Below are 11,006 nucleotides of genomic sequence, written 5' to 3' on the forward strand. Positions count from 1 at the left end.
CTCGATCTTTTGGTAACTTGGATAAGCTACTCCTGCCTTGTCCTTTGGCTCCATTAGTCGTGTGTTGGTGGGCGCCGTTTCTCGCTTTCTCAATCGTCGTTCTGGTCTCAGCGATTCCTATCAGTCGTTCTTGGTAGGACTGAATACTTGTGATAATATCACGAATAATTTCTCCATCTTCTCCTCGACGAATATTCGTAACAAGGGCTCGATTGTTCCAGTTGAGGTCGTCTAATAGACGGGTTGTTTCTCTCTCCAAATTTTCAAGAGAATTCATGTATACAATACATCTCGGACATTCATCCGGATCCATTTTTAATGGAGTCTCCTCCCAGTTTTGGGTTAATTATAAAATAAATTAAATATAATATAATTCCTCTATAAAAACCCGCTCTGATACCATTTCTGTCGCGGATCTATAATTAAAAGAAAACATCATAAGAAAATAAAATTATGTGGTTTAGAATGTCCCAAATTATAACATAAGTGGGTATTTGTGTAATTAGTTTCAAAAATGGATTGCTTTTTGAATTTCTATGAATTGAGCCGTGTCAAATTTGGACAACAATGAAAGTTGGTGTATTAAATTGGAAAATTCTATGTTTGCGTTAAATTGGGATTTTGATCAAAGTTGGTATTTTTTTCATGCAATTATCCCTTTAAAAAATGGCCGTTATTTCTACTTGCTAAAAAATTTATCTTGAAAGTCGATAACACTAACGTTAAGGCTTTTTTAACCAAGAAAATTGAATCTAAATCTCAAAAGGCTAGATTACTCAGATGGCAGGCTGAATGTCAATATTATGATTTCGATATTGTCATTTTGAAATCTGATGATAATGTTCTTGTAGATTTCCTAACAAGGGATGGAACCAACTGAGGTTGACGCCATCATTATAAACCAGAGGCAACTCCAAGATAACATGGAGATGCTACAACAGCAATGATAAGAGTGTGTACTCCATGCCAAACAAGCTGGAAGGATACAGTCGGCTGATGAAGCCAAAGTGTCTGACTGTATACAAGAATGCCTTAAGAAGATGATAAATCTTCATAAAGCAACCCAAGGACCGCTCCTGCGCGGAATCATGGAACCCTTGATTAAAGCATGCATTACCGTACCGGCCGGATTACCGATAGCAGGGGATTCAAGTACCCCTTGCACAAGTCCTGAGGCTAAGGTTTCAAAATCGGATCCTCAAGGAAAAGATGTTGCTAAGGAATCACTTCCTAAACCAACATGTCAACCCTCCACCTCTGGGGAAAAAGAGGGAGGGATCAGCCTTAGGCCGGTGACTGGCAAATCTGAGGTTGATATTAATTTTATTGAAATGTCTCCTTCTTGGCAGCTGTACCAGAGCAGATGGGAGAAACTCAACACGAGGAAGGGCATTAATCTGGAAAATTGCCAGGTTGATGTCGGAGGAAAATATCCGCGGGTGTGGATGACCACCGGCGCCTATCCACAGGATGTTAAGGAATGGTATGAGTTTGGAGCACTGGCTTCGGTTTAATACCATATCCACAGCCCTCACCGAAATTAAGGGTATACCAAGATGGATCCAAGAAATGGTGTATGACGCCTGGGCAAATAACGAGTCCCTCAAACAAGGGGATGTTTTGGAGCTATACTTTTTCAGTACAGCGCCAGAACCTGCAGGGAAGGGGAACCATGAAGCTTTCCATTTCATAAAGCTTCGAAGATTCGACAACCAGGCCTTGAACCGAATCAAGGCCCCTGATTATCAGTCCTCAATCGTCGCTACATACAAGGAGGATCAAATCTCCACCAGACGAGCATGGGGATTGTGGGTCTGTCTCACAGAGATGGACAAAGTCAAGTCCAGATTTAAGTTCTTCCAGAATTCAAGTCTGGGATCGTTCCTGTTAAACACTATGACCGGAACCACCACCAAATTTGCCGAAAAGGCCTTTGAAGAAAAAAAGCTAACACTTTGGCAAAATAAGATCGCGAGGAGCAAGGAGACTCGTCGCAAGTTCTGTAACATGGCTCACTTGAGTCATTGGAGCGAGCATATCTGCGTGGAATGTCCAACGCAGAAGAAACCAGAGTTCGGAAAGGGTTTCCTCCCGAAACCTGACCGAAGGATATTCCGGTCTGATGAACATGAGGAGCACAAAAATTCACGTGGACGAGCACCTCGGGCACCAAAAAAGTAAGATGCCCGACAGAGAAAAGGGAGTCATGTGACTCACAACAGGAATCCCACTCACCAAAAAGAAAACGACAAAAAGGGGTGGGTCATCATACAGGTGGACAACTCACCAAAAGCAGACGACAGAAGTGAGTGGAGGATAGAAGTAGCCGGCCCCTACCAGCATTATCACAAGATAACAAAGAAAGAGTCCAGCCCCATGTGAGGGCACTAACAAGTGTCGGCAATCATGGCCGACAAAAGAAAATGGCCATCACATTCAACACAAGCTAGCCACTCGGAAAAAGAATCCAAGGCCAATCACCTAGGAAGATAGAAGGTATCAGACCTCTATATAAATCAAGCTCTGGAGAGGAAGAGATCATCCGAAAATTCACAGCACTTACACACAACACACTTTCTCTCTAGAAATCTATCTCTGTAATATTTATACTTATATTTTAGTTTTCAAAGTTTTAGTTTTAAAGTTTTTAGTTCTTTTAATTTTATGTACACAAGTATTAGCTACTAATGAGTAGCTAAACAAGTTTGTCTCCTCCCTGAGGGAGATATTATGAAATAAATTAAATATTTTAGGGAAAAGTATCAAATAAGCCCCTGTTGTGGTGGCCCTTTTCACGTCTGGCCCCCTATAGTCGAAGCGGTATCAACTAAACCCCTGAACTAATTCAAATCGAATAATTTCAGCCCTTGCCCTAACGCCTAGTTTAACGCCGTCTGTGTAATTTAATTTATTTATTTTTTTTATTTTGCGGGCCCCTATCCCCTATGACAGCCTACTGCTTCCTCCGCCGCCACAAACTGTCGGCGTAGATCCTCTAGTGCAAATGCAGGTAACACAATTTGGTTGTGGGGGATTCGTGATGGGGCTGATATTCTGCCACGGCATATGCGACGGGCTCGGCGCGGCGCAGTTCCTCAACGCGGTCGGAGAAATGGCTAGAGGGGCTGAGGCACCGAGCACCGCGCCGGAGTGGTGCCGAAATTTCCTCCCACGGTCGCCGCCATCAGTGCCACTCCCCCTAGCTATTCTCGTCCCGGACTACCAGCTAGAGCCGACCATAATCGATGTATCCATGGATGAAATCAAGAAGCTGAAACAGCAATTCCAACAGCGGAGCGGGAAGAGGTGCTCCACAATCGAGATGGTGGCAACAATGCTGTGCCGGCAGCGCACGGAGGCGATCGGACTGGACGAGGAGACGGAGGTGAAGCTGGTGTTCTTCTCGAACTGCAGGCATGTGGTGGAGCCGCTGCTGCCGGAGGGGTTCTACGGCAACTGTTTCTTCCCCGTGAGCGTGAGCGCGAGGAGCGGCAAGGTGGGTGGCGAAGAACGTGTACGAGGTGGTGGAGGTGATCAAGGGGAAGGCGCGGCTGGCGGAGGAGTTTGGGAAGTGGGCGATGGGGAGATGAGGGACCCATTCGCTCCGCTGCTGGAATATCGGACGCTCTTCATATTGGAGTGGGGGCTGGGGTTCATGGAGGTGGACTACGGCTGGGGGAAGCTATAAAAAAAAACACCACGACGGACGGCGTTAAACTAGGCGTTAGGGCAAGGGGTGAAATTATTCGATTTGAATTAGTTCAGGGGTTTAGTTGATACCCCTTCGACTATAGGGGGGCAGACGTGAAAAGGGCCACCACGACAGGGGCTTATTTGATACTTTTCTCTTTATAATTCCTCTATAAACGCTTTGTTTTTACTCAGCTTTCCGGCTTAGTAAAAAAATTTCTTTCATTTTTCAACAAAATATTATACGTCGGAACTTAGTGAAGGAAGAAGGTTGCAAACATCCCTTACGAGTGTATGGTTGGACTAAGCCTTGGGGGCAGACAGTCCGTAAAACGCGACAGGAACTGACTCCTGAAAAAGATCATTCGACTAAAGGTATAAAGTTGATTTATGTTTAAATTAATTTTAAAGTGATACGGAAGCATGTTGGGCCTGATAATTTATTTTGATTTTGACCTTATAATTTTAAGAAGCTCATAAGGATTATTTTGTATGGAGAAAGAGACATTTGGGGTAGTTGTGATATTTTGTTTTAAGAAGGGGTAGATTTATAATTAAAGAAAGATTGACGTGTCAAAAATGGACAAACCTCTAAGTTCATGTATTTTATTGAACTTTCTTGAGTTGGTGTTAAAAATGAAATTTTCCATAATTGGTGTATTTTCACGCAAATTTTCCAAAACAAAAATAAAAAACTTGTTGATAAGGTTTAGGATTTTCTGGGTAAGAAGTAAACAGAAAACAATCAGTCGCGTGTAAGATAACATAGATGAATAAATCAAAAGTGAATCCATCGACACAAGCATTGTCAAACCTGAGAATTCAAATTGCTGACTGCATTACAGCAATTTCATACCAATATCACACATTACAAACCATAAAACAAATACAAAGGAAAGAACAAGTCACCAGCAAAGAGTCTTCTGTTTTAACATGGTTTACCCCAAGAGAAGCAGCAGCCAACTGTTGCCTATGGCATATCACACTGCAAAAGTCAGGCGAAATTGTCAGACAATCAAGTTGCATATGAGAAACAACTATTTACTGAATGCAAGCCAACTTACAATCAGCAAACTTCAAGAACCATTCATTCATCACCGGCGCCGAGACCGCCTATCGTCACTCCTGTCATCCTCAGGGTATCTCCTTCCACTAGAAGGTCCCTCGTCATACCTAGGCCTCTTCGAGATGTGTTCCCCACCTCTCTCATCTTTATTACTTTTCTGCTCGTCTTCTCGTTGACGCCCACGATCCCTCTTGTATGGCTCTCTATCACCATGCCTTTCATGCTTTCTAACATCGCCATCTTCATCAACCCCTCTCTCTCTTTCATACTTTCTAACATCGCCATCTTCATCATCCACTCTCTCTCTTTCATGCTTTCTTCCATAGCGATCTTCTTCATCCACCACTCTCTCTCTTTCAGGCTTTCTCCCATGGCGATCTTCGTCGTCCCCTCTCTCTCTTTCTTGCCTTCTTCCATGACGGCCTTCATCATCCCCTCTCTCTCGTTCATGCCTCCTTCCATGGCGACCTTCAGCATCCCCTTTTTCATGCTTTCTTCCATGGCGATCTTCATCAACCACTCTCTCTTGTTTGCTTCGTCGGTAACCTTCATCCTCCCCACTATCTCTCCTATTCTCATGTCGGGGCTCATTCCTACTGCGAGTCATGCCCTCACTTCTATCTCCCTTTGATTCATACAGTTGCTCCAATTTCCGAAATGCGTTCAATCCATCATCTTTATCCTTCTGTCTATCATCAACATCACGTGCAAGATCCTTCTCTCTGCCTCTGGAACCTGAATCATCACCATGACCGATTTTTTTCTTCATTAATGGCTTGGCTTCTTCATCTCTATCTTGATCCCTAACATTACCTCTACTTCTTTCAATGGCATCACCAGTCTTATCATCTCTCGAACTGTTTCTAACTTGCCTACCACGACCAGAACTTAGATAATCCTTATCTCTATCACGCCGTTCCCTTCCCCTTTTGGGTGCTTCATCAGAATCACTGTCACTTCCTTGACCATACCTGTCACTAATTTTAATTTGTCTGTCAATGTCGATTCCTTGACCATACCTATCACCAATTTTATCTTGTCCGTCATTGTCGCTTCCTTGACCATACCTATCACCAAATTTATCTTGTATGTCGCTCCTGGGTTTCTTCCTGTTACCGTAACGATGGTCCTTCGGACTACCAGGTAGTTGATTCACCTTCCCAGATCGGCTTCTCTCACCTTTCTCCAATTTATCATCAGAATCACCATGTCGCCTGCTCTGCTCATAACCCCTCTGATTCCTACTCTTGAGGCCTTCATGAGGATTTAATTCATCATCTGAGTTAGATTCTCCAATCTTCCGAGCTCCCTTATGATAGTTTCTACGATCATCATCCTGCTTTCCCCTCTTAGGACTGTACCCATCATCAGAATCATGTCGCTTACTGCTTGATGGCTTCTTTAGCTCTTGCTTTCTCCTATCAGGGATCTCACCAGAGTTGTAATCGTCGTCAGAGTCGAGTTGTGTGCTCTTTGAAGGCTTCTTTTGCTCTTTCTTTCTCCTCTCAAGGCTCTCTTCGGAGTTGTAGCCATCGTCAGAATCATATCGCTTACTCTTAGAAGGCTTCTTTAACTCTTGCTTTCTCCTCTCAGGGCTCTCTCCAGAGCTGTAGCCATCATCTGAATCATGCCGCCTGCTCTTTAAAGACTTCTTTTGCTCTTGCTTTCTCATCTCAGGAATCTCACGGGGGCTGTGCTCATCATCATCCTCATGTCGCTTGCTCTTTGACAGCAGCATGCTCTTCAACGGCTTCTTTTCTTCTAGCTTTGTCCTCTCCGGACTCTCACGGGCTCTGTTCTCATCATCATAATCATGCCGCTTGCTCTTTGACAGCGGCATGCTCTTCAAATGCTTCTTTAGCTCTTGATTTCTCCTGTCAGGGCTCTCGTCAGAACTGTGGTCATCATCTGAATCATGCCGTTTGCTCTTTGAAGACTTCTTTTCCTTTAGCTTTCTCCTCTGGGGACTCCCAGGGGAGCTGTAGCCGTCATCAGAATCATGGCGCTTGCTCTTTACAGACTTCTTTGGCTTTTGCTTGCTCCTCTCCGGGGAGACTTGGTCGTCATCAGAATCAGAATCATGGCGTCCACGAGCTCTTGTGTTTTTCTTATCATGATCAGACTCGGAACCTGAATCAGAACCAGATTCAGAATCTGATTCTGAACCAGATGAACTACTGTCATGCCTCGAAACCCTCTTCTGCTTCTTAGATGATGACTTTGCCGTTCTCTTCCTAACATCAACATCAGAACCCTCACTGCTATCAGAATCCTTAGCTCGCTTTTTCTTGTTCCTACCAGGTTCATTTTTCTTTACAACTTTTCGTGTTGCTTCCCTCTGATCAGTATCAGTATCAACTATTTCACCCTCATCGAGAATCTCCTTGAAATTTAGTGCCTCAGCTTCACTGCGCTTCTGCTCTCTCTCAGCTTCGGATTCTATTCCAAGTGCAGCCTTCAGATTTTCCATCTGCCTTTCCTTCAACGCAGCTATTTGATGAGTCTGCGTCACCGAAACTCTGATAATCCACAAAGAAATGAGATATTTAGTCTCTCACAAACGAAATTCCACTTAATCGATTCGATTAAAACCGCATCATCGAGTAATTAAAAACTGCACTATAATAATATACAATCAAGTCGTTGCAGTCACAATAAAACAAACTATTACCCCAGTAACTACAAAAAATTACATTTATACATATAAGTATGTAGAACAAATCGACATGAGATAAAACCACTGCAATAATGTAAGCACTACAACTAGAACAATAACTTCAGCTCGATCACACAGCTAAAGGATAAGCAGATATCAATTTTGAATTTACACACGCACACACACTATAGAAATATACGTACTTATCCGATAAACGCGACTTATTTCCTCCTTGAGCCTCATCGTTATCCTTGGCTTCGAGAGACTTCCTGGCCTCATCGAGCTTCTCAGCGATCTCGGCCTCTGTATACCCCTGATCGCTCAGCGTGTCCTCCAAAACGATAAGCTTGAGCTCGATCTGACGCTTCCTATCGTGCTCCAAGATCTCCTTGTTGGCTTTCCGGGTGACACCGGCGGTTCCTTGATCCGATTCGAAGCCCTTGCTCGAATCGGTGATGACTTTGTTGGTCTTCGGCCGCACGAAGAACTTGTTCGACTGGATGTAGCCATTGGTTCCAGAGCCCCGAGGGGTCTGCAACCCTATTCCGTTATACATAATTCAAATTAGAAACGATGGTGAGCCCAAATTCTAGGGTAAATTTAGATTGAACGGATGTGTAAATTGTTGGAGAAGTTTTAGATTGGAAGGGTTATTTATAGAAGGGGAATCAGAATCACAATCAGAATTCGATGATGGGTAGGAAAAAGGGAAAGCTTAGGGTTGGTGGTGCTGAGCAGCTTAGATAAATGTAATGATAAGAGCTTATTGGGTTGGGTTGGGCTGGGCTGGGCTAGGACGGGACTGGGCCCAATGATGAGATCAAAATAACAAGTTTTTTTTTACGCTTCTCTTTAATGACTACGATTTGAGAAGAGGAAGAAAATCCCCCAACTCATTCTTCATGGATGTCAAGTGTAACCTTTGTTTTCAGCTACTCCCAAACCGTTGTTGTGTGTGGAAATTGTGCTGCCTCACCGAACAAAGGGCGATTGAAGAAAATACATTCCTTTTTCACATTCTTTATTGGATGTGAGTCTGAGGCCTTTTTTTTGGTTTGATGTTTTCTTTTTGCGGACATGTACTGCTCTCGCTAAGACTTGTTGAGTTTCTCAAAAACTAATCCTTCAACTTAATGCTATTCTAGGTTTTGAATTATGTTAATTGACCAGTTTTTCTGTGATATTTATTTTAAAAAATAAGGGGGTTTTTTGTTTTCTTATTTAGGAGGATTTAATTAAATTAAGAATTTGTTCTATATAAATAAATATACCCAAATTTTAATTTCACAATCAATAATATATTTTTGATAAAAAAATACATATTTTTTTATTTTTTAAAATTCGATCCGAATTAGAATTTCGACTATACATAATTCTACCTGTAATAAAAAAAATACTAGTTATATGGAAATTATTCAAAAGTGAGAACTTCATTTGAATATGCATACCATAACTGATCTCTTGGCCAATTGGCAAAGAAATCAATTTTGACATACAAATTCAAAGGAAGTTGTAAATTTTGAATTTCCACAATTAAATTTTCAACTTTCATACTCCCTCCGTCCACAATTTAAAGCCCTACTTCCCCTTAAATTTTTGTCCACAATTTAAAGCCCTATTCTGCTTTTTGTACCTTTTTACCCTCCCTCTTTATTTAAAATTACTACCATTTGCCACTAATGGACCCACCATACAACACCTTTATTATTTTTATATTATATATTTATTACACTTTATCACTAGTGGACCCACCACACAACACCTTTAACACTTTAGTCAACTACTTTATCACTTTAGTCAACTACCCTTTTATTTCATCCACATCACCATTTTCAGTTTTCTTAGTCTCCGTGCCCACATCAAAGTGGGGCTTTAAATTGTGGACGGAGGGAGTATAAGATTAAGAGCACCTCCAGCGCTGGTGTCGAGCGCTGGATCGACGCGGGTTGAGGAGGGGGCGCCGCACTGGAGACGCGGCCTGATGCGAGACCGTGGCGAAGCAGCGACCCGGGGCGAGCGGCGAACGCGCCCAATTTAAAAAAAAATCGAAAATCATTTTTTTTTAAATGACCGTTGCTTTAATATTAATTTTTTTAAAAAAATCGACCGTTGCTTTTGAACGGCTATTTTGTTTTTTGTTTTTTTTCTTTTTTCTTTTTTCCCTTCTATAAATACCACTCTTCCACAATATCAAATTCACCACTTTCTCAACTACAATTCTCTCTTCTATATTTTTAAATGGATCGTGAATTCGATGAATACCTCGAGCAACAAGGCGGTTCGAGGCTTCCAATGATGGGGTTTGCTCCATTTTCACAAGCCTCCAATGTCTTGGCTACGGAAAATCTTCCCACGCCGGCGGCGAACGCCAACATCCAAGAAGAGCCGGAGGCGGTGAAGCCGAAAGCCAAGGGCACCCGCGCTGCATATTCTAGCGAGGAGTCCGAGCTCGTGGCAATCTTGTGGGCGGAGGCAACCCACTATCCTATTTTGGGGACCTCCCAAAAGTTGCTCCAATATTGGAGAGCAATCGCGGAGAAGTTCAACGCGCTCAATGAGTCGGGAGCACCGCCGCGAAAGCCGGATCATCTCAAGTCCCACTTCGCCCGTGTCCAAAAGGAGACGAAATTCTTCGAGGGCTTCTACAACACTTGCAAGGAGAATTGGGGGAGTGGTATGAGCGACGATCAAATCTTCCAACAAGCTCAGACGATGTTCGAAGCGAATTTCAAGAAGCAATTCTCCTACGTCAAAGCTTGGAAAGTGCTTCGCGAATGCCAAAGATTCACGTCGCAAGCCGGGGATGTCCACTCTGCAAAAAAGTCGAAGGGCTCCGATGGTGGAGCAACCACTACTTCTTCGGAGCCGAGTGTCACGACGAGACCACAAGGCCAAAAAGCGGCAAAGCGAGACAAGGGCAAGGCGAAGAAGGGAGAAGGGTCTTCGGGAGGAGGTTCGACGTTCTCCGACGCTCTCGAGAAGGTGGCCGAAAGCATGAGGGAGCATGCTCTCAAAACGGGGGAAATCGCCGAGGTCAAAAAAATGCAAGCCGAGATGAAACGGGAGCAGATGGATATGAAGCTCTTGAACAAAGACACGACAGGTATGACGGAGGCACAAATGGCCTTGCACAACCACCTAGTCCAAGAAGTGCTCAAGCGTCGAGGGCTTATTTAAATTATTCAATTATTGTTATTTTTTATTTTATTATCGTATTTTAATTATGTTTTTAATTTTATTTTAATTATTGTAATGTTTAATTTATTTTCAATGAAATTGAGAATTTAAAAATAAATGTGTAGAAATATGAATTTTGTGAAAATGGAGATCTAAAACACCCTTTAAGACACGATGCACTGGACTACTGGAGAATAGTGTGTCTTAAGTGGGGACCACCATCTAAGACACCTCCTAAGACACACTCCACTGAAGATGCTCTAGATATGGTCAGAATTTTAATTCAGAACAAATTATAAAATGTCAAAACCTCACATATTCTTTGAGCAAAACAGAATATTAGTTATATAAATTTTTTTTAAGTATGCTTTGTGTATTTATGGACAATTTTAAATCTTAAATTAATAACATCACCTT

At 42.6% G+C, this 11,006-nt stretch overlaps 3 protein-coding genes and 1 pseudogene across 6 annotated transcripts in view; 2 read left to right on the forward strand and 2 right to left on the reverse strand.

The window, feature by feature from the left end:
* Positions 1 to 11,006, reverse strand: part of LOC130987205 (uncharacterized) — a 698,101-nt gene that overhangs the window by 308,242 nt on the left and 378,853 nt on the right. The window lies entirely within an intron of this gene.
* Positions 2,939 to 3,688, forward strand: LOC131026087 (acyl transferase 5-like; annotated as a pseudogene).
* LOC130987164 (uncharacterized) lies at positions 4,447 to 8,484 on the reverse strand. Of its 3 annotated transcripts, none has more exons than XM_057910806.1 (3): positions 7,616 to 8,419; positions 4,755 to 7,275; positions 4,447 to 4,675 (listed from the first exon to the last, which is right to left on the reverse strand). In XM_057910806.1, exons 1-2 carry the CDS (start codon positions 7,966 to 7,968, stop codon positions 4,785 to 4,787), a joined length of 2,844 nt encoding a protein of 947 aa, XP_057766789.1. In that variant the 5' UTR covers positions 7,969 to 8,419; the 3' UTR covers positions 4,447 to 4,675; positions 4,755 to 4,784. The 3 variants fall into 3 exon arrangements, with proteins under 3 accessions (XP_057766789.1, XP_057766791.1, XP_057766790.1); XM_057910808.1 differs by having other exon boundaries at positions 4,447 to 4,660; positions 7,616 to 8,368; XM_057910807.1 differs by having other exon boundaries at positions 4,447 to 7,275; positions 7,616 to 8,484.
* LOC131026089 (glutathione S-transferase T3-like) lies at positions 9,708 to 10,888 on the forward strand. The gene is made up of 2 exons (XM_057955862.1): positions 9,708 to 10,394; positions 10,715 to 10,888. Exons 1-2 carry the CDS (start codon positions 9,708 to 9,710, stop codon positions 10,886 to 10,888), a joined length of 861 nt encoding a protein of 286 aa, XP_057811845.1.

The sequence above is a fragment of the Salvia miltiorrhiza genome, chromosome 5 (genome assembly GCF_028751815.1).
Source record: "Salvia miltiorrhiza cultivar Shanhuang (shh) chromosome 5, IMPLAD_Smil_shh, whole genome shotgun sequence".
NCBI lineage: Eukaryota > Viridiplantae > Streptophyta > Magnoliopsida > Lamiales > Lamiaceae > Salvia > Salvia miltiorrhiza.

Excerpts from the sequence above, each read along its gene's own strand:
- LOC130987164 (XM_057910807.1), bottom strand. The coding sequence starts at position 7,968 with ATGTATAACGGAATAGGGTTGCAGACCCCTCGGGGCTCTGGAACCAAT. Across the intron at positions 7,276-7,615 it reads AAGTCGCGTTTATCGGATAA|AGTTTCGGTGACGCAGACTC; the intron begins GTACGTATATTT and ends GTGGATTATCAG.
- LOC131026089 (XM_057955862.1), top strand. The coding sequence starts at position 9,708 with ATGGGGTTTGCTCCATTTTCACAAGCCTCCAATGTCTTGGCTACGGAA. Across the intron at positions 10,395-10,714 it reads TCTCCGACGCTCTCGAGAAG|AAATATGAATTTTGTGAAAA; the intron begins GTGGCCGAAAGC and ends ATAAATGTGTAG.